This window comes from Pan paniscus, chromosome X (genome assembly GCF_029289425.2).
Source record: "Pan paniscus chromosome X, NHGRI_mPanPan1-v2.0_pri, whole genome shotgun sequence".
In the NCBI taxonomy this organism is placed as follows: Eukaryota; Metazoa; Chordata; class Mammalia; order Primates; family Hominidae; genus Pan; species Pan paniscus.
In genome coordinates this window covers 18,474,184-18,497,500 of record NC_073272.2, presented here as the reverse complement: position 1 = coordinate 18,497,500, position 23,317 = coordinate 18,474,184, and the positions used below count along the sequence as shown (strand labels likewise).

Sequence of the window (23,317 nt, the reverse complement as noted above, 5' to 3'; positions counted from 1 at the left end):
CACTGCAACAGGCATGAGCCACTGCACCAGGCCTTGAATATTTTGTTTTAAACTTTACTAACCTGAGAATAAAACAAACAAAAAGAGGGTATCTTATTGTTTTAATTTAGAGTTCTTTGATTTTGATTTTGTTTGTGAATGACTTATTCAAGTCTGTGGTAGATTGTATTTTTGCTTCAAAATGTTACCCACCATCCCTCTGTGGAGTACATTTCCCTGCCCTTTGACCTTGGAGTTTGGCCACGTAGGATAGTTAACTTGTCCTGGTTTGTTTGGAACGTTCCTGATTTTAAAACAGAAAGTCCTGTGTCCTGGGAGCCCTCTTAGTCCTGGGCAAACCAAGCAGGTTGGTCACTCTATTTGGCCATGTGATTTATTTTGTCCTATGGGATGTTAGGGAATATTAACATATGCCTTGTTGAAGCAGAAAATGTCAAATGCATCTGTGTGGTTTGGCTCAGTCTGTCTTGTGCTTCTGCCCTCTACCATGAGAACAGCCTGGTTTTCAGAGATTTCTCGTTCAGTCTGGGTCCTGGAATGAGAAGACACAAAGAATAGACTCACAAGTGACTCACAGCCCCCATGTAACATGAGGGAGAAATAAATAAATGTTTTGTAAGTTGCAGAGATTTTGGGGTTGTTTGTTGTGTGGCACCATTGACTAATGCCATGTGTTACACCAAATTTTCTTTGGATTTTTTTTTAATGATTTTTTTTTTTTTTTTTTGAGACAGAGTCTCACTCTGTCACCCAGGCTGGAGTGCAGTGGTGCGACCTCGGCTCACTGCAACCTCCGCCTCCCAGGTTCAAGTGATTCTCCTACCCAGCCTGGCAAACATGGCGAAACTCTGTCTCTATTTAAAAAAATAATAGGCCGGGCACGGTGGCTCACGCCTGTAATCACAGCATTTTGGGAGGCCGAAGCAGGTGGATCACGAGGTCAGGAGATGGAGACCATCCTGGCCAACATGGTAAAACCCTGTCTGTACTAAAAATACAAAAAAATTAGCTGGGCGTGGTGGTGCACATCTGTAATCCCAGCTACTCAGGAGGCTGAGGCAGGAGAATTACTTGAACCAGGGAGTCAGAGGTTGCAGTGAGCCCAGATCGCACCACTGCACTCCAGCCTGGCGATAGAGCGAGACCCTGTCTCAAAATAATAATAATAATAATGGTAATACAAAGATTAGCCAGGCGTGGTGGTACATGTCTGTAATCCCAGCTACTTGGGAAGCTGAGACATGAGAATTGCTTGGATCCAGGAGGCGGAGGTTACAGTGAGCTGAGATCACGCCATTGCACTCCAGCCTGGTTGACAGCGAAACTCTGTCTCAAAAAAAAAAAAATTGAAAAAAAAAATTGAAAAAAATTGAAAAAAAAGTATTGTGATATCAATTTGCTTTTTTCCTTAAAATTAATTTTCTAGACCACAGTTATGTACCTTAGAATGGATAAATAAATTAGGATATAAAAGGCTTCTGATTAAATTTGTAAGTTAATCAACCTTTTTTCCTGTGGACATCTAACAGTAGGAATAAATGATAGTTCCCTTAATAGGGGAAAGGTTCAATTCTTACAAGGTGGCTTTAGAAACATACGACTCTCAGTCCATGCCCTGAAGTGACAATAGAGATCTACAGACGTGTCTAGTAGTTAAAGTGGGTGCTCCTCGTGTGACGAAGTCTGCACCTGTCTTTTATGACAGTGCATTGTGCACGTAGCTTATGGCACACACAGGCTTTTTCCCTCACTTTCACCAAGTTGCCTTATGGGTTAGCTGTGGCCTTGCTTTGTCATCTACTGTCTAATTATGGCTTTAATCAAGATGAGAATCAAGTAAAAGTTTCTTATCGCAGTTCCAGAGTCCAGGATACTGATGCTTTGAAGTAAAATGCTGTTTGTTTTTAAAATTTCTGTTTTCATGTCTTTTTTATGCGGCATATGTTGAGTTTGGAAAAGCTAAATCTTGAAGACAGAATTTCAGTAGATTAAAAAAAAACCACAATAGAATACTATAAATAGAATTTTCTGATGCATTTTCTTGGATATAATTGAATTGTTAATATCTCCACCAAAAAGGAGATGGTGATAGAATATGGCTTAGAAATACATCTTTTACCAGCTTTTTAACAAAAATATGTCCATCTTTGAAAAATCTACTGGAAGCAAAGTTTTGATTTTTCCATTGCCTTTTTAATCCTAGGTGAAGTCTTCGTCTTAAATGATGGTGGAGAAGTTGATTTAGACCTTGGAAATTATGAAAGATTTTTGGATATTAATCTTTATAAAGACAACAATATCACCACGGGGAAGATATATCAGCATGTGATCAATAAAGAGAGGCGTGGTGATTACCTGGGGAAAACAGTGCAAGGTATTATATTCCACAGACATTATGGAGCCCTGTGTGCTGAATATCTTTGTGCTGCTCAAAAGTAGAACTGAAGGCCGGGCACGGTGGCTCAGGCCTGTAATCCCAGCACTTTGGGAGGCTGAGGCCAGTGGATCACCTGAGGTCAGGAGTTCGAGACCAGCCTGACCAACATGGTGAAACCCCATCTCTACTAAAAATACAAAAATTAGCCAGGCATGGTGGCGCATGCCTGTAATCCCAGCTATTCGGGAGGCTGAGGCAGGAGAATTGCTCGAACCCAGGAGGCAGAGATTGCAGTGAGCCGAGATCGTGCCACTGCACTCCAGCCTGGGCGACAGAGTGAGACTCCATCTTAAAAAAAAAAAACAAAACAAAATCAAAAAAACCAAGTAGAACTGAAAATGTCACAGTCCCTGCGCTCTACAAGTTCTAATTCTTTTAAAATTGTTGCGTTTTTTTCTTTTCATTTTCCAAAAATATGTCAGGGTAACTTGCCAGGTGACTTTCAGGTGATTGGGGAGGCCTAAAGCACATTCTTTTCTCATGAGCATGGAATAAACTTTTGTATTAATACTTCCTTCTACAGTTGTCCCTCACATTACTGATGCTGTCCAGGAGTGGGTTATGAATCAAGCCAAGGTGCCGGTGGATGGTAATAAGGAAGAGCCCCAAATATGCGTTATTGAGGCAAGCATAGAACTTTCTTTATAAAATTATATCCTGCTGGGTCTTTGAGCATCTGATCTTCATTTATTTGACAAATACTTACACACGCCCTCCTGAGTGCTGGACACTGGGCTAGGAGGTGGGGTCACAGCAAGAAACAACATAGATGGCTTCTGTCTTTGTGGTCACAAGTGAGTGGGCAAGATTGGCATTAGACAGACAATCACACATACTCCTGGGTGGATGTGCAGTGATCTGCTTGTGGAGACTGATCAGCTGCTGATAAAGTCAATGTGAGGGCCTCTTCTGTGCCGGGGCCTGGGATGGGCACAGTCTCTGCCCTTGGGGAGCTTGCAGACAACCCTGTCTACACACAACAGACTGCATTCTAGTGCATACTATTTGAAAAGTATTTCCGAAGTGCTTTGGAAGTGTAAAGAGACACTGGGTTGGGGAAGTCAGATGGTAGTGGTGATAAGTGATTAGTATCAGCTGTTTAAAGAAAGAAGCTAATGGCTGCGCGAGGTGGCTCATGCCTGCAATTCTGGCATTTTCAGATGCCAGGGTGGGAGGATTGCTTGAGTCCATGAGTTTGAGACAGCCTGGGCAACATGGCGAAAACCCGTCTCTACAGAAACTACAAAGATTAGCTAGGCATGGTGGTACGCACCTGTAGTCCCAGCTACTTGAGAAGGTGAGATGGGAGGATCTTTTGAGCCCGGGAGGTTGAGGCTGCAGAGAGCCGTGATTGCACCAGCACTTCAGCCTGGGTGATGGAGCCAGACCCTGTCTTAATTTAAAAAAAAAAAAAAAAAAAAAAGTCATATTTGAACTTGCCACTTGTTTACTTCCTTCACCTTGTTCCCTTCCTCTCCACGTGCAGAATGACAATAACATCCATATCCTCCTCCTCTAAATGTCAGTTGGCTTAATTGCCCGGCGAAAGAGCAGAATAATGACCAATTTGGTTCTTAGAGTCAGGCTGCCTCAGTTTGTATTTCTGCAGTGACCCCTGAGCCACGTATAGCTCAGTGATTAAGAGTCTGGAGGCAAACTGTCTGGGTTTGTAGCCTAGCAAGGTCACTTATGGGGAGGAGGGGGTGACCTTGGGCAAGTTTGTTCAACCTCTCTGTGCCTCTTTAACTCATTTAACTCATTTGTAACTCATTGTTTTGAAGATTAAATAAGTCTCTACACTTAGTGCTTAGAATGGTGTCACAGATATAGTAAGTGCTTAAAAATTATTAGCTAGTATTAAGATGCCTGTATGACTTTTGGAAAATTCTCACAGTTTCAACGTCCTCATTTGTAATAATGTAATAATATAATATTGTAATAATAAGATAATAACAGGATTGTTTGGGGATTAAATGCAATGTATCAGAGCACTTTGCAATGTCTGGCATTTAGGAAGTGCTCAGTGAACATAAGTTAGCTATTATTATTCTCATCAATGTAAGTGTTAGCAGATATCATGATATGTAGAAGATCCATTTTGTTAATAGTAGAACTGATAAAGTTACTGGCTATTTATTTTTTATAGATAGGGTCTCGCTATGTTGCCTCGTGCTGGAGTGCAGTAGCTATCCACAGGTGCGATCAAAGCCCACTGCAGCCTCAAACTTCTGGGCTCAACCAATCATCTTGCCTCAGCCTCCCAAGTAGCTGGGACTACAGTGTACCACCACTATGCCTGGCAAATTTTTAATTTTATTTCTTATTCTACCCTTGAATTGACTTGTCTTCACAATGATTAATTTAGCACTTAATATGTACTAGCCCTGATGATAGCTGCTAAGGATGTGAGGTTGAGTGTGATCTGACTCCTGCTCTCCAGGAGCTCATTGGCTGGATTTTAAATTTCATGGAAACAGGGAAACTGACAAACAGAACCCCTTCTCCGTTATAACCCTGATGTTTATATTTGCTTATTGGATACTAGTGGTCAACCATCCTCTTTGGTTGATTGTAAGTTGTGTTCAACAGTTGTGTCTGTGCACCATTTAAGCTTTTGAACAAGGACTGCCAAAGCTGATTTTTAGTTTTAATCATAGAGGAGCTGTTGAAATGTCTTCAAAGCCATTTTTATGAGTGAGACCTCAACTTCTCATACCAGTGGAGCTGACAGGTTTTATTTATATTAGTACGAGTTATCTTGGCATGAACCTGAAATAATTTATGCTTGTCTTAAAGGAATAACAGTTTTCTTTCTTCTTGTTTATTTTCCAAAAAAGAAGACTCAGCCAAGTGTGGTGGTGCAGGTCTGTAGTCCCAGCTACTTGGGAGGCTGAGGCAGGAGGATCATTTATACCCAGGAGTTTGAGGCCGCAGTGAGCCATGATCTCACTACTGCACTCCAGCCTGGGTGGCAGAGCGAGACCCTGTCTCTAAAAAAAATTTAAAAAGGGCCGGGTGTGGTGGCTCACGCCTGTAATCCCAGCACTTTGGGAGGCTGAGGCGGGTGGATCACGAGGTCAGGAGATCGAGGCCATCCTGGCTAACACGGTGAAACCCCGTCTCTACTAAAAATACAAAAAATTAGCCGGGCGTGGTGGTGGGCGCCTATAGTCCCAGCTACTCAGGAGGCTGAGGCAGGGGAATGGTGTGCACCCAGGAGGCGGAGCTTGCAGTGAGCCGACATCGCGCCATTGCACTCCAGCCTGGGCAACACAGCGAGACTCCGTCTCAAAAATAAATAAATAAATAAATAAATAAATAAATAAATAAATAAATAAATATAAAAAAAGAAAAAGAAAAAAGACTTTCATTAAAGACAAAGGCAAAAACAACTTTGCACATCTCATACATTTGCTGCTGCTTCCATTTCAGCATAAAGTATTGTTATAGGTGATATTTTCCCTTTTATTTGGGGCAACAGTTAACTTCAAACTATTCCAGTAGTAATATTGAAGGTTTCTGAACACGATAATGTGGGTGACCTAGAGGTGTGGTAATGGGAACTTCTGAATTAGCAGGGAGACTGTAGTACCACTGCTGACCACGTGAGGGCAGAAGCTGATAATGTTTGAAGTTGGCCTCCTTTTGGCATTCACTATTATTGACCCCCCAGAGAATCCCCATCAAAACACAGGATGGAAGCACACGGTTTAGTTTAAGTGCAGACCTCTGTTTTTCCTTAGAAAAAATAAATGATTTTCAAAAATTAGATTTTGGTGCCTTATATTTAGTGGGTACTTACACTCACTTCACCCCTGCCAAGTTCCTGATTGCATGTGATGTTTTCATTTCGTTGAGTTGTTGTTGTCGTTGTTGTTGTTTTTTAAAGAGACAGTGTCTTACTCTGTTCCCTAGGCTGGAGTGCAGTGGTATGATCATGACTCACTGCAGCCTAGACTTCTCCAGGCTCAAGCGATCCTCCCACCTCAGCCTCCTGAGTGGCTGGGACCATAGGCGCTGTGCCGCCATGCCCAGCTAATTTTTTATGTTTTTGTGGAGGCAAGGTCTCACTTTGTTGCCCATGCTGGTCTCAAACTCCTGCGCTCAAGTGATACACCTGCTTCCCAAAGTGTTGGGATTACAGGCGTGAGCCACTGCACCCAGCCCTGGCTTTGGTTCTGCTGTAATTTTGGTAACAGGTACTAGAACACTGTTCCTTAGGGCTTATATTGAATTTCAGGACCTTTCTGTCCTGGCCCGACTACTAAACTAAACCTCCAGTGCTGCATGCAGGGTACTGGGCTCATTCCCTCATGGGGCTTACAGTCTAGTGGGGTAGAGAGCCAGGAAACAAAGACGGAAATCAAATAGAGGCAACTTGTGCTGAATTCCTAGGATGGGTACAGTGCTGTGACAAGGGCTAGTGGGATATAGGCTGCTTTAGGTGGGGGGTCAGAGTCTGCCCTCCAAGGAGGGTCAGAGTCCGCCCTCCAAGGAGGATGCATCTCTCTTGGACTGGAGGATAAAGAGGTTGCTGTAGATGAAGAAGGAGGGTAGGAGGGCTTAAGGAGCAGGAAGGAAGAGCATGGAGTAACCAAGAAGCCAGCGGGGAGGGGACCAGATGGCATTGGAGACTCAGTGCAAGGGCCAGGTCCTGAGAGCCTTTTGTTGGCTGCATTAAGGAGATTTGATGCTAGTTTTTTGTTTTTGTTTTTGTTTTGAGATGGAGTCTCGCTCTGTCGCCCAGGCTGGAGTGCAATGGTGTGATCTCGACTCACTGCAACCTCTTCCTCCTGGGTTCAAGCGATTCTCCTGCCTCAGCCTCCCGAGTAGCTGGGACTACAGGTGTGCGCCACCACGTCCAGCTAATTTTTGTATTTTTAGTAGAGACCCGGTTTCACCATGTTGGCCAGGATGGTCCCGATCTCCTGACCTGTGATCCGCCCGCCTCGGCCTCCCAAAGTGCTGGGATTACAAGCATGAGCCACTGCGCCCGGCCTCATTGTTAGTTTTAATGAAGCAATGGGCTACTGAAGAGTATACACGTGGAGAAATCTTTTTTGAAGTTTTATTTTTTATTTTTATATTTTTTCAGAGAAAGGGTCTCTCTCTGTCATCTAGGCTGGAATGCAGTGGGATGATCATGACTCACTGCAGCCTTGACCTCCTGGGCTCAAGTGATCTTCCTGCCTTGGCCTCCCAAAGCGCTGGGATCATAGGTGTGAGCCGCCACACCCAGCCACAATTTAGTGATTTTGAACGTATTTATAAACCTCTGTGTAACCATCAAACTTTAGTTCTCATGCTCGGTTTATTAAGAACTCTTTTTATTAGCTTGTGTACTGTGGGAGATGCGTGGTCATTTGTGTCTTTTTTTGTTTGTTTTCCATTCCCAGCTGGGAGGCACCATTGGAGACATCGAAGGAATGCCGTTTGTGGAAGCGTTTAGACAATTCCAGTTTAAGGCGAAAAGAGAGAATTTCTGTAATATCCACGTTAGCCTTGTCCCACAGGTGGGCTTTCCAGATAAGTATGTGGACAGCAACTTTGATAAGTTTTCCTATGATATTCTATGTGTCCTGCATTTGAAAGTGGGGCACCATTAATCATCCATAGGAGCTAGTGTCCAGTGTGCTGACGGGACCCCATTTTTTTTCAGCTCAGTGCTACCGGAGAACAAAAAACCAAACCCACCCAAAACAGCGTCCGCGCGCTGAGGGGGTTAGGCCTGTCTCCAGATCTGGTGAGTTGAGGACAGTGGGTAAGTCTATCCTGAAGGTCTCTGGGAGCAGGCCCTTCACTTCTTTTTTTTTTTTTTTTTTTTAATTTGAGACGGAGTCTTGCTCTGTCACCCAGGCTGGAGTGCAGTGGTGCAGTCTTGGCTCATTGCAACCTCCGCCTCCTGGATTCAAGCGATTCTCCTGTCTCAGCCTCCAGAGTATCTGGACTACAGGCACATGCCACCACACCTGGATAATTTTGGTATTTTTAGTAGAGACAGAGTTTTGTCATGTTGGCTAGGCTGGTCTTGAATTCCTGACCTCAGGTGATCCGCCCGCCTCAGCCTCCCAAAGTGCTTGGGATTACAGCCAAGAGCCACCATGCCTGGCTGCCCTTCACTTCTTTATCTTTATCATCATCTAAGTCCTTTCTCATTCTCAAACGGCTCCTGTGACAATGAGGTTTTTCTATCTGGGAGCCGGAAAAGGCTTATTCCCTTAGCCTCAAGTGTTGCTTCAATCTGTTCTTCCCTAGGCTCTCATTTGATGGGCCACATTGATAGTTGGGCAAGTGTGATGTCCTGTCATTTATATGATTCCTGGATTCTTTATAATGAAGGTGAAACCTTGGGATTTTCCTGTGACCCTGCTATCAATGATAACCCTGTGATGGGTTATCACTGCTCTTTTTTTCTTTTTGAGACGGGGTCTGGCTCTGTTGCCCAGGCTGGAGTGCAGTGGTGTGATCTTGGCTCACTGCAACCTCTGCCTCCTGGGCTGAAGTGATTCTCCCACCTCAGCCTCTTGAGTAGCTGATACTAGAGGTGCACGCTACCACAGCGCACTAATTTTTGTGTGGGGTGTGTGTGTGTGTGTGTGTGTGTGTGTGTTTGTAGAGACAGGGTTTTGCTATGTTACTGAGGCTGGTCTCAAACTCCTGGGTTCAACCAATCCTCCTGCCTTGGCCTCCTAAAGTGCTGGGATTGCACCACGCCCAGTCCGCTGCTCTTATTTTTAGTCTAAACAGTGATGTGTCCTTATAGCAGGTGATCCAGTCATCACCAGTAGTCTCTGTCAGAGGTTGACAAATAACAGCCCACAACTTGCTTGCCTGTTTTTGTAAGTAAAGTTTTATTGGCATGCAGTCACACCCATTCATTTACATATTGTCTGTAGCTGCTTTCACACTGCACCTCAATTGAGGATCAGGACAGTGACTGTGTCACCTGCAAACCTAAAATATTTCCCATCTGGCCCTTTTGAGAAAAAGTTTGTTAACCCCTATCTAGCTCTTTTCTTGTAGTTAATGAAGCAACACTTGTGAGCCTGGACTCTGTTCACCAGAGACGTCTCGATGTTTCGAGTTCTTACTGATACACTTATGCTGAATTTGATTATACTTATATTAGTGCTCAGACCAATTTCTAATAGTCCAGTGGAATGTCCAAAGTGAACAAGTACATACTTGGCCAAGTTTCTTGTAAAAAGAAATGAATGTGGCATCCTGCTGAAAGTGAATCCTGTTTGCTGAAGCATAACTGGCTTTGACAGATTGTCTGCCGAAGTTCGACGCCCATTGAGATGGCCGTGAAGGAGAAGATTTCTATGTTTTGTCACGTGAACCCTGAACAGGTTGGTGCTGCTCTTTAGATTTTATTGTCTGGCAGGCACTTCTGCTGATGCCAGTGTTTTGTACCTCTTCAATGATCATATTACTTTTCACGGCATTTATGCAAGCACTGGGGAACCCTGATCCAACCATGATTCCCTAGCCCTTAAGTGAGATAGGATGCATGTTTCTTTGCATGATCACTCAACTTATGTCACAAAACCAGGGTGGGCTTTCTTTTCTTGAGACAGAGTGTCACTCTGTCACCCAGGCTGGAGTGCAGTGGCATGATCTCAGCTCACCGCAACCTCTGCCTCCTGGGTTCAAGCAATTCTATTATTTTAGCCTCCTGAGCAGCTGAGATTATAGGCATGCGCCACCACGCCTGGCTAATTTTTTTGTATTTTTAGTAGAGATGGGGTTTCGCCATGTTGGCCAGGCTGGTCTCGAACTCCTGACCTCAGATGATCCGCCCGCCTCAGCCTCCCATAGTGCTGGGATTACAGGCGTGAGCCATCGTGCGCAGTACCAGGGTGGGCGTTTAACTCACAGTCAAACCTCTAGAGAGAGAACCACATGAAGCCTACTTATCATCTCTTTATCTTGTGTTTCCTTCTGGAACACTTACTGCTTTCACTCATTTCTCCTCTCTACCTGTGGCAGCTTAAGTCACCCCAAACACACGAGCACGTTGACATTCGCACTAGCTCTTCTGACTCCATCAGTGGGCTCAGTTGACTTCATTGGTACAGAAACTGTACTGTGATTTGGGCTTAGGTTCTCTGCTCTGTAGGGCTTTCCACCTTGGTATTCTGATAATTCGCTTTTCTTTTTTCTTTCCTTCTCTCATCTCTGTCTCTTGATTCCAATAAGGCTTGGTTATAAGGGATTGGAGTTGCCTATAGTTTAAAGAGAGTGATATAAATGGTGCTCAGGAAAAGGGTGAGGTTTGGCAGAAATCTTTTCTTCAGATTATAACTCTGGGTTCTCTGAAGTCTAAAAACGATCAAATTGAATTTTGGCATCCTGGAAAATAGTCTGATGGAGAGCCCCCTGCCTGATGCCTCAGAGTCATTGCTGAAGTCTGAACTACTTTGAAAAATGTGATGGCAGATTGAAGGGACACTTCTGCATCTGTATGTTGATATGTTGTCATGCCATTTTGTTTGCGTCCAATCTTTTTTTTTTTTTTTGAGACAGAGTTTCACTATTGTCACCCAGGCTGGAATGCAGTGGTGCACTCTTGGCTCAGTGCAACCTCTGCCTCCTGGGTTCAAGCGATTCTCCTGCCTCAGCCTCCTGAGTAGCTGGGATTATAGGTGTGTGTCACCATGCCTGGCTAATTTTTGTATTTTTAGTAGAGATGGGGTTTCACCATGTTGGCCAGGCTGGTCTTGAACTCCTGACCTCAGATGATCCGCCTGCCTCAGCCTCCAAAAGTGCTGGAATTACAGGCGTGAGCCACCACACCTGACCTGTCCAGTCGTTTTGTGTACAATTCTTTTTTTTTTTTTTTTGAGATACAGTCTTGCTCTGTCACCCAGGCTGGTATGCAATGGTGCGATCTCGACTCACTGCAACCTCCGCCTCCTGGGTTCCAGCGATTCTCCTGCGTCAGCCTCTTGAGTTGCTGGGATTATAGGCACATGTCACCACGCCCAGCTAATTTTTGCATTTTTAATACAGGTGGGATTTCACCATGTTGGTCAGGCTGGTCTCGAACTCCTGACATCAGGTGATCTGCCCGCCTCGGCCTCCCATAGTGCTGGGATTAGTTTTCTAATTAAATGAAGCTAACCTTGTGCAAATTCTGATGCTAGCTTTGGTTGCTGGGTTTTTGTGTGTGCGTGCGTGTGTGTGTGTTATATCAGTGTAAATAAACTGCCAGTCTCTGCTGAATTTTGTCTCATTCTTGTGGTGGCATATTTGAGTAGATCCATCTAAGTATGGTGATTTCTCATCGTCACTTAGGTCATATGTATCCATGATGTTTCTTCCACATACCGAGTTCCTGTGCTTTTGGAGGAACAAGGCATTATGAAATATTTTAAGGAGAGATTGCACCTGCCCATTGGTGATTCTGCAAGTAATTTGCTTTTTAAGTGGAGAAATATGGCTGACAGGTAAGCGAAAGGAATTACTTGTATAATCTTTAATAATTTTTGAGTTTGGGGGTAGAACTAAGACCTACTTGAAAGGGTAAGCGTGTGTATTTGGCATTTTGCGTGTGCACATTTTGGTCTGGATATGTCTAAAGATGGAGCATACTGTTACGGTGCTTTGCTGTATTATTTGAAGATTTCTGGAGCCTTTGATTTTGTTATACATAAACCAAAGTGAATTAAAGGAATTCGAATTCTGGAAGGAATGTTTTTTTAACTCTGGAAGGATTTTTATTTATTTGATTTATTTGCTAGTTCATTTTTTAGTTTCTGAATATTTTAAATTTTTGTTTGTTTTCTTTTTTCTTTTTTGAAAGTCTTGCTCTGTCACCCAGGCGGGAGTGCAGTGGCACGATCTCGGCTCACTGCAACCTCCACCTCCTGGGCTCAAGTCATCCTCCCACTTCAGCCTCCTGAGTAGCTGAGACTAGAGGCACACACCACCACACCCGGCTAATATATATTTTTTTTTTTGTAGAGATGGGATTTTTCTATGTTACCCACGCTGGTCTTGAACTCCTGGGCTCAAGTGATCTGCCCACCTTGGCCTCCCAAAGTGCTGGGATTATAGGCATGAGACACCATGCCTGGCCTTAAACAGTTTTAAACGTCACAGGTTTTTTGTTTTGTTTTGTTTTGCTTGTTTTTAAGATTTGGCTAACTTTTCCTAAAGAAAATCATTTTGGATGGGAACTTTTGGCTATGCTATTTTTGTTTCATCCTGCATTCATTAACTGTTCAGCATAATTATTAAAACTCCTGATGGATTCTAACTTTCAGACAACCATATTAATTTAAGCAAAGTTTCTCTATTTTGAAGTTATATGAAAATTAAGCTGTGTGCAGTGGCACTTACCTGTAGTCTCAGCTACTTGGAAGGCTGAGGTGAGAGGATCACTTGAGCCCAGGAGTTGGAGGCCAGCCTGAGCAACATAGCGAGACCCTGTATCTTAAAAAAAAAAAAAAGGGAAATTAAGTCCCTGTCACTTGTTTTCTTTCTTTTTTTTTTGAGACGGAGTGTCACTGTGTCGCCCAGGCTGGAGTGCAGTGGTGCGATCTTGGCTCACTACAACCTCTGCCTCCTGGGTTCACGCCATTCTCCTGCCTCAGCCTCCTGAGTAGCTGGGATTACAGGCGCCCGCCACCATGCCCAGCTAATTTTTTGTATTTTTAGTAGAGACGGGGGTTTCACCATGTTTGCCAGGCTGGTCTCGAACTTCTGACCTCAGGCGATTCGCCTGCCTAGGCCTCCCAAAGTGCTGGGGTTACAGGTGTGAGCCACCGCGCCCGGCCCTGTTTTCTTTTACTAAATGTAGTTGAGATGGGACTTCTTGGGCAGCTTAGGTGAGTGCCAGTAGGTGCAGCTGTTACGTATGTAGGTTCTGGACTCAGATCCTGGCCTCTTCTCTTACCAGCTGTGTGAGTTTGGGTGATTACTTAACCTATCTAGGCTTTTTTTCCCTTCTGTATATAATAAGGGGATACCAGTGCCTACCTAGTGGCAATTATGAGAGTAAACCTTAAAGACTTAACATTGAGTCACGTACTATAATAAGTATCGGTTGCTGATGTTGGTAACCATAATTAAAATGATGGTGACAAAATTACTGACCCTTGGTAGATGACTAATCAGACTGAGGCTCTCTTGCTCTTTCATTTACAATTTTAAAAAATGCTTTAGATTTTCTGGGGCAAGTGGAATCAGGAAGGAAGAGCAGTTTCTGAGCTTAGATTCTCTAAAACCCTTGCTCTCTAGAGTGCTTAAAGTGCCAGTCATTTCACAGGAATTTTCTAAGTAGCTTGGGGCTGATACACTTTAAGCACTAGAAGTTTTAATATTTTAACTCTTTTTATTGGAAATAGCTCTAAATTATACTCTATGCGTTTATGCTTTTTTTCTTTTTCTTTTCTTTCTTTTTTTTTTTTTTTGACACAGGGTGTTGCTCAGTTGCCCAGGCTGGAGTGCAGTGGTGCAATCTCAGCTCACTGCAGCCTCGACCTCCTGGGCTCAAGCGATCCTCCTGCCTCAGCGTCCCCAGTAGCTGGGACCACAGGTGCGCTACACCACGGCCAACTAATTTTTGTATTTTTAGTAGAGACGGGGTTTTGCCATCTTGCTCAAGTGATCTTCCTGCCTCGGCCTCCCAAAGTGTTGGGAGTACAGGAATGAGCCATGTGCCTGGCGCTTCTGTGCTTTTTAAAGCCACATGTTTGGTCTTTGTATTAGCTTCCTGGGGGCTGCCATAACAATGACCACTAACTGGGCAGCTTAAAAAAACACAACAGTAATTTATTCTCTCACAGTCCTGGAGGTCAGAAGTGCAAAATCAATGCATCCACAGGGTTGGTTCCTTCTAGAGGCTCTGCAGGAGATTCTCTGCCACACCCCTTCTCCTGGCTTCTGGTGGCTGCCAGCAATCAGTGGTGTTCCTTGGCTTGTGGCCACATCACTCCAATCTTGTCCTCCATCTTTTATTTCCTTATTATTATTATTTTTTTTTGAGATGGAGTCTTACTCTGTCACCCAGGCTGGAGTGCAGTGGTGCAACCAGGGCTTAATGCAACCTTGAACTTCTGGACTCAAGTGATCCTCCTGCCTCAGCCTCCCAGGTAGCTGGGACTACAGGTGCATGCCACCATGCTTGGCTAATTTTTGTGTTTTTTATAGAGACAGGGTTTCACCATGTTGCCCAGCCTGTCTCAAACTCCTGAGCTCAAGCAATCCACCTGCTTTAGCCTCCTAACGTGTTGGGATTAAAGGCGTGAGCCACCATGCCCAGCCTTTGGCCTCCAGGCCTCCATCTTCACATCACCTTCTCACTTGTGTCTTCTTCCCTTCTCTTCTTTTGTAAGGATGCTTGTCATTGGATGTAAGGCAGGCCCTAATCCAGGATGATCTCATCTGGAGAGCCTTACTTATGTCTGCAAAGACCCTTTTTCCAAACAAGGTCACATTCACAGGTTTTGGGGACAAATTTCTTTGAGGGGGCCACCATTCAACTCACTACAGCCTTTTTATTTTTAATTTTTATGGGTACATAGTAGGTGTATATATTTGTAGGGTACATGAGATATTTGGTACAGGCATATAATGCATTATAATCACATCAGGGTAAATGGAGTATCCATCACCTCAAGCCTTTATCCTTTCTTTGCAATACAAACAATCCAAGTATACTCTTTTATTTATTTAAGAATGCACAATAAATTGTTGACAATTTTCAAGCAAGGAGATATTGTACATGGGTGCCTCTGCAGCACTGGGCCTCCCTCTGCATCACATTGGTGGTGACATTGTTAATTGATGCGAAGTGTCCATTCTTTAGCTTTGGTCCTCTCAGTATAGCCTGTAGAGAGGTGCAAGGAGCCAAATGGAGGCCAAAGGAACAGCCTCTATCATGGAGGCCCAGTGCTGCTCAGAGGCCAGGGGTCCCTGATTAAACAGGGACAGCTTGCCTGGGACCCGAAGTCAAGGTGGGCACAATTCTCCACCTCCTCCTATTCATTGTCTTTTTTTTTTTTTTTTGAGACAGAGTCTCGCTGTGTCGCCCAGGCTGGAGTGCAGTGGCGCGATCTCAGCTCACTGCAAGCTCTGCCTCCTGGGTTCATGCCATTCTCCGGCCTCAGCCTCCCGAGTAGCTGGGACTACAGGCGCCCACCACCACGCCCGGCTAATTTTTTTTTTTTTGCATTTTTTTAGTAGAGATGGGGTTTCACCGTGTTAGCCAGGACGATCTTGATCTCATGACATCGTAATCCGCCCACCTCGGCCTCCCAAACTGCTGGGATTACAGGCGTGAGCCACCACACCCAGCCCTCTTCATCTCTCTTGAGACCCGACTCTTGGGGGTGGCCCTGCAAAGAGGACTCCCCTCCCCCTCCCACAGCAGCTTGAAGTAGTATCAGATGCTTGCCTCACATTCGGTGATGGCTGATGGCTGAGTGGGGCACATGAGGGAGACCTTGGTTGCTCTCGGAAGTACAGGTCCAAGGGGGAATGAGAGGTCCCTGGTAGGTGTGACCCAGTGGACTCACCTGTACCACCTGCTGCCCAGTGACTCCTCCCCTGGGAAGACCAGCTGTGAGTGAGCCGTAGGAGTAACCTGTGATACTGACCCCAGTGCTGCTTCCTTCCGGGGGCAGAGCTGATGTTGTCTCTTCTGTCTATGGAGGAGGGAGAAGCGGGTGAAGTCAAATCTGCTGTTCTCAAATGCGGCTCTGCCTGCCTGCCTCTGACATCATCTGTACTACTTGGTGTGCTGTCATCCTGCTTTCTGTTACCTGCATCCTCTTTTGTTTTTGGAGACGAAGTCTGGCTCTGTCGCCCAGGCTGGAGTGCAGTGGCATGATCTCGGCTCACTGCAACCCCCGCCTCCTGGATTCAAGTGATTCTCCTTCCTCAGTCTCCTGAGTAGCTGGAACTACAGGCGTGCACCACCATGCCAGCCTAATTTTTGTATTTTTATTAGAGACAGGGTTTCACCGTGTTGGCCAGGCTGGTCTGGGACTCCTGATCTCAAGTGATCTGCCGGCCTTGGCCTCCCAAAGTGTTGGGATTACAGGCATGAGTCACCACGCCCGGCCCGTTACCTGCATACTTTATGGAGAGGTGGTGTGAGATACAGACAGCTGTGAAACCTCCAGAGCAACATAAAATAAAGTAGTGAGTTCAAGGGTTAGCAGCTTGAACTATTTTAGTCACCTTTTAGTGACCTTTTATCAGCTATTTTAGTCACCTTTCTAGAAAGTTACCTTCCCTGTCAGTTTTGACTTCTTAGCTTCTTGTGCATTATTCCCACACATAGCCTGTTTGTGATCAAGTTTCTCTTGTACTCTTTACAGATATGTGTTCTTTTTGTTTTTGTTTTGTTTTTGTTTTTTTTTTGGAGACAGAGTCTCGCTCTGTGGCCTAGGCTGGAGTGCAGTGGTGCGATCTCGGCTCACTGCAACCTCTGCCTCCTGGGTTCAAGTGATTCTCCTGCCTCAGCCTCCTGAGTAGCTGGGATTACAGGTGCGTACCACCACGCCCAGCTAATTTTTGTATTTTTAGTAGAGACGAGGTTTCACCATGTTGGCCAGGATGGTCTCGAACTCCTGACCTCAGGTGATCCACCTGCCTTGGCCTCTCAGAGTGCTGCGATTACAGGTGTGGGCCACCGTGCCCAGCCACTCTTTGCAGATGTTGATATTCAAGAGAGATATTCGTCATCATGGTAACATTTTTCTAAGGTGTTTGGGGAAGGGTTTGCTTCAAAGCCCTAAAACATCTTCAGCCCCAAGATGACATTTCCACGTACCTAAAACCAAACCAGATATTTTTCATGTTCTTTGAACAGATTTCCTGACAAAAGCAAGACTAAAAATTGTGTCTCTAATGGTAAAATGTGATTGAGTGTCTTCTGTAGAATGGAATTTTTCTCATAAAAATGATCTAAATGGCTAGTAATATTTTAAATCGTTCTCTCAGCACCATTCTTCAGGCATGCCATGAATAACCAGACTTTTGTGGGTCAGCTGGGAATGTAACCATTTTAAATGTAGACACTTTGAATGCATTTTCTTACACAATGTCACCTTACAAAGTTAATATTGGAATGTTTCCTACTGACACGCAGAATGCATTTTTTTTATACAATGTCACCTTATTAACCAATGTAAGAATAGCTCATGTTTATGAGATTGGGATAGCTTTTCAATTTTTACTTTTAATGCTTTTAACTTTTTCTCTGATATACTTGAATTTTTATCTGTACCTGCTTATGTAAAACAACGTTGGGATTTCTGTTTTTGTTTTATGAGACAGTGTCTCACTGTGTCGCCCAGGCTGTAGTGCAGTGGTGTGATCATAGCTCACTGCAGCCTTGATCTCCTGGGCTCAAGTGATCCTCCAACCTCAGCCTCCTGAGTAGCTGGGACTGTAGGCATGCCCCACCACTCCTGGCTAATTTTTGTATTTTTTTGTAGAGACGGGGTCTAACTATGTTGCCCAGTCTGGTCTCAAACTCCTGGGCTTAAGTGATTCTCTCGCCTCAGCCTCCTGAGTAGCTAGGACTACAGCTGCTCCCGAGGATTTAAAAAGTGCCTTGGAGTAAGAGCAGCAGCTGCCATTGTTCTGTTTGTGATGTTCTGTTATGTGCATATAACCTTTGAGTTTGTTTTCTTTCCCAGGTATGAAAGGTTACAGAAAATATGCTCCATAGCCCTGGTTGGCAAATACACCAAGCTCAGAGACTGCTACGCCTCTGTGTTCAAAGCCCTGGAACACTCAGCCCTGGCCATCAACCACAAGTTGAATCTGATGGTGAGTCCTGGCCTGGTCTTTTGGCTATCTCAGTAATTCATGCCAATAGCACATGTTCCAGAGGGGCAAGTTTTGTTAAAGGGTCCCTGAGATCACCTGCAGGACTTACGACTCACCAGAAGAACTCACAGGACTCATCATATAGTTATACTCATAGCTAAGATTTATTATAGCCAGACAATGCAAAGCAAAATCAGCCAAGGAAAAGTCGTGCAGGGTGAAGTCTAGGAGTAACCAGGCGCAAGCTTCTAAGTGCTCTCCCCTGGTAGAGTCCAGTGAGTTGTGATAATACATGCAAACTGCCATTTACTAAGGAAGCTCATTGAAGACTTGAAGCCCAAGGTTTTTACTGGGGGCTGGTCACGTAGGCACCCTCTTCTTAGAACTTCCCAAAATGCCAGCCTCCCAGAAGGAAAGCATGCAGCAGAAACCATGTTGTCTGTACAGACACTTTCAGCACAGTGAGCTTCTCCTATCAGTTCTTGGAATGATGGGAACCCTCCCAAAATCAGAGTTTCCAGAAGCCAGTCAAGGCTCAATCTTGTAGCAGGCCTTTCCAAGGGCAGCAGCCAGGCTTGCTGTGTAAACGGTTTTCTTTTTTCCTTTTTTGAGACACAGTCTCCTTCTGCCGCCCAGGCTGGAGTGCAGTGGCATGATCTCGGCCCACCGCAACCTCTGTCTTCACCGTTCCAGCAATTCTTGTGCCTCAGCCTCCTGAGTATCTGGGATTACAGACTCCTGCCACCATGCCCAGCTAATTTTTGTATTTTTAATAGAGACGGGGTTTCACCACGTTGGCTAGGCTGGTCTCGAACTCCTGATCTCAGGTGATCTGCCCGTCTCGGCCTCTCAAAGTGCTGGGATTACTGGCATGAGCCACTGCGCCTGGCCTGTGTAAGCTGTTTTCTACATGTAGGTTTAAGGCACATTTCTGAAAGTAGGCTTTGCACATTCAGATGAATGAGCATGCTTGTCATGCTCGTTTAAGTACATCGTAATTGCCTAACAAGAAAATAATAGGACATTTTTTCCCTTTAGCATTGGAATGGAATCTAGATTTTTTAAAATACTATATTCCCCTCTCTAACTTGGAGGAATGATAGCTAGCAAACAGTGATTATTTGTTTTGGAAACTCAGTATTGTGGAATAACAGAGGCGTAGTTATCTTATATAGTTTGAGTATATTCTTCCATATAAGAACGGAAGTAGTACATGTTTAGAGTAAAACATTTAAACAAAGCATAAGCCAGGCAAAGTAGTTCACGCCTGTAATCCCAGCCCTTTGGGAGGCTGAGCCAGGTGGGTTGCTTGAGCTCAGGAGTTGAAGACCAGCCTGGGCAACAATGGGAGACCTCATCTCTATAAAAAAAACTTAAAAAGTTAGCCGGGTGTGGTGGCATGCGCCTGTAGTCTCAGTTAATTGGGAGGCTGAGGCAGGAAGATCACTTGAGCCCAGGAGTTTGATACTGCGGTGAGCTATAATTGCGCCACTGCACTCCAGCCTGGGTGACAGATTGAGACCGTGTCTCCAAAAAACAAAACAAAACAAAATAAAGCATAAATCTAAAATGCAGAAAGCAGATTCCTCCTCCCTGAAATCCCACTTGTTACCAGTTGGATACGTATATTTATATATCTATCTCACATTTATATTTAATGATATTCAGTATGAGTATATCATTGTTTAAGCAAGTCTTATCATCTTGACTTAAATGGCAAAAACTTTGTATAATGAGTAAAAAGATCCATTTATATGTTAAAGAAATTTAATGGCTTCCACTTTGACACTAGCTTAGGAGAACTAGCTGCTGTTTCTCTCTCCTCTTTTTAGCCTCCTTCTTTCCTAATCACTTTTTAAAAATTTTATTTTATTATTTTTTAATTAATTAATTAATTAGTTAATTACTTTTTAGATGGAGTTTTGCTCTTGTTGCCCAGGCTGGAGTACAGTGGTGCCATCTCAGCTCACTGCAACCTCTGCCTTCTGGGTTCAAGTGATTCTCCTGCCTTAGCCACCCGAATAGCTGGGATTACAGGCATGTGCCACCACGCCCAGCTAATTTTTGTATTTTTAGTAGAGATGGAGTTTCTTCATGTTGGCCAGACTGGTCTCGAACTCCTGACCTCAGGTGATCCACCTGCCTTGGCCTCCCAAAGTGTTGGGATTACAAGCGTGAGCCATCGTGCCTGGCCTATTTTTTAATTTTTATAGAGACGGGGTCTTGCTATGTTGCCCAGGCTGGTCTCGAACTGCTCAAACAATTCCTCCTGCCTTGGCCTCCTAAAGTGCTAGGATTACAGGCGTGAGCCACCATGCCCAGCCCCTAATCACTTTTTACTTTTGGCTTTCTAAGGAATAGTTTACTTCCCATTCCTCCCACTCCTCCAAGTCGCCCGCCCCATTATGTAAAAAAAAGAAAATGGCAATGGAAAAATTGCCATGACATATACATTTTATAAAGCCTTTAAAAATTTGTATCTTAAAGTTTATTTGAATAGTCTTTTTTTTTCTTTTCTTTTCTTTTCTTTTTTTTTTTTTGAGACAGGGTCTCGCCCTTTCTCCCAGGGTGGAGTGCAGTGGTGCGATCTTGGCTCACTGCAACCTCCACCTCCGGGGTTCAAGCAATTCTTGTGCCTTAGCCTCCCGAGTAGCTGGGATTACAGGTGCCCGCCACCACACCTAATTTTGGTATTTTTAGTAGAGACAGGGTTTTGTCATGTTGGCCAGGCTGGTCTTAAACTCCTGGCCTTAAGTGATCCACCTGCCTCGGCCTCCCAAAGTGCTGGGATTATAGACGTGAGCCACTGTGCTTGGCCAGGAGAGTCATTTTTACAGAAGAAATACTAAACTAATATAGATAGAGAGGGACTGTTATATACATAAGAATTGGTGCACATGATGCTTCATCTGATAGGATTCATTGACATTAGCTTCTCCTAAGTACTGTTTGAATCCTGGCCTTGTCATCTTCCTTCTAAGGTTGGGCTGCATCTGTCTATCTCTCCTGGTTTGCTGCAGCTGCAGCGGCTTCCGGGCTGGTTTCCAGCTGCCAGTCTTCCCTGCCTTTGCCACACTCTACCAGAGTGATCATTGTAAAATCTTTCTCGGTTCTCTCTGTTCCTGTCATCCCTTTACTTAAGATCTTTCAGTGGTGTCTCAGTCTGTTCAGGCTGCTGTAACAAAGTACCATAGACCAGGTGGCTTACAAACAACTGCCATTTCTCTCTCACAGTTCTGGAGGCTGGAAGTCCAAGATTAGGGTGCCAGCATGTGGCCGGGTTCTGGTGAGGGCCCTCTTTTGGGTGCAGAGGACCAACCTCTGGTTATATCCCCATGTGCGGAAGGGGTGAGGGAGGTCTATGGGGCCTTTTTTATAGGGGCACTAATCCTATTCCTATGTGCTCTGCCCTCTTGACCTAATCATCTCTCAAAGACCCCACCCACCTCCTAATACCATTCCTTTGGGAGTTGGGATTTCAACATAGGAATTTTGGGGGAACACAGACATTCAAACCATTGCAATTGGCTTCAAGTGTCAAGTCTGTGTCATGGCTTCTCAGCCTCGTCCCTTGCCTTCCTCCAACCAATCAGGTCTGTCCTCTCGCTGGGTGGGGCCTTTTTTGAGGGTCCCAGAGTGGCTACCACTTTCTCTCTTTTTCCTCTGAGGTTTCATATAAGTGGTTCCTTTGCTGGAGATTTCTTTATTTTTTATTTTTTTTTATTTTTTTTATTTTTTGAGACGGACTCTCACTTTGTTGCCCAGACTTGAGTGCAGTGGGACAATCTAAGCTCACTGCAACCTCTGCCTCCTGGGTTCATGTGATTCTTCTGCCTCAGCCTCCCGAGTAGCTGAGATTACAGGCACCTGCCACCATGCCTGGCTAATTTTTATATTTTTAGTAGAGACGGGGTTTTGCCACGTCGGCCAGGCTGGTCTTGAATTCCTAACCTCAGATGATCTGCCCACCTCGGCCTCCCAAAGTGCTGGGATTACAGGCATGAGCCAATGCGCCCGGCCTGCTGGAGATTTCATACCCTTCTCCCCTCCTCTCTTTGTCTCCTGCTGCCTCCCATCACACACGTGCTTATCTTGCTTCTGCTCTCCTCTCGGCTGGCTTCTTGAACATTACCTCCCCAGAGCTCTTCCTTGACGTCAATCCTTCCTATCTTTCCTCCAGTGTTCAGTTCTAGTGACCTCCTAGTTGCTTTTTTTTTTTAATTTTTTTTTGAGACAGTGTCTCACTCTGTCACTCAGGCTGGAATGCAGTGTTACAATCAGGGATCATTGCAGCCCGGACCTCCCAGGCTCAAAGGATCCTCCCACCTCAGCTTCCCAAGTAGCTGGGGCTACAGGCACGTGCCACCCCACGCGGTTGACCCCAAGTTACTTCTGCATCGTTCTCTTCTTTGTCTGTCATAGCCATTATCACAGTATAGTGTGGATGCCCGTTTATCTGGTTTTGTAATCTTTCTGAAAGATTATAAGAGCCGCAAAACAGAGACTGTTTTTCTATCCCTAGTGCCCAGTACAATGTTTGCATAATAAGTAATTATTGAATAATGTGTCATAGTATTAGATGGCTGCAGTATTTTTGAGTGTTTATTTTTCTTAAATACTCCTTTTATCTGTTGGATGTTTTTTAGTACATAGACTCCATTGATCTGGAGAAGATCACTGAAACTGAGGACCCTGTGAAATTTCATGAAGCTTGGCAGAAGCTATGCAAAGCTGAGTGAGTACCAGGGCCCACGCACACCAGTTAGGATAGGACCATTGTACTTTTTCTATAATGATTCAGTTTACCCTAATTGCTAATTTTCATGCATTTTGAAAGGTAGTTTGGAGTACTTGTGATCTTTGCAGGTGATTGTTCCACGATCATACTGCATTGATTTGAAATGTGCCATGTTAATGCTGGTGGCATGTGCATAGAAATGGTTTTATTTGGGGAGGATGGGGATACTGTGGGAAAGTGTGTTGATTCTCCTGAAGGATGCAGAGGGAAAGTGTGTTGATTCTCCTGGAAGATGCAGAGATGAATCTTACATATGCAAAGTTAAAGTACAAGAATGACAGCTTTTTTTC

The 23,317-nt window shown here is 44.5% G+C and overlaps 1 protein-coding gene across 6 annotated transcripts in view; it reads left to right on the top strand.

The window, feature by feature from the left end:
* Positions 1-23,317, top strand: part of CTPS2 (CTP synthase 2) — a 123,014-nt gene that overhangs the window by 10,167 nt on the left and 89,530 nt on the right. For all 6 annotated transcript variants that reach the window (XM_034950606.3, XM_034950605.4, XM_034950608.2 and 3 more), the window contains 8 exons: positions 2,204-2,374; positions 2,961-3,061; positions 7,834-7,950; positions 8,097-8,180; positions 9,709-9,789; positions 11,738-11,889; positions 18,097-18,229; positions 22,876-22,964. In XM_034950606.3, coding sequence (XP_034806497.1) covers positions 2,204-2,374; positions 2,961-3,061; positions 7,834-7,950; positions 8,097-8,180; positions 9,709-9,789; positions 11,738-11,889; positions 18,097-18,229; positions 22,876-22,964 — 928 coding nt within the window. The remainder of the gene's footprint in view (positions 1-2,203; positions 2,375-2,960; positions 3,062-7,833; positions 7,951-8,096; positions 8,181-9,708; positions 9,790-11,737; positions 11,890-18,096; positions 18,230-22,875; positions 22,965-23,317) is intronic.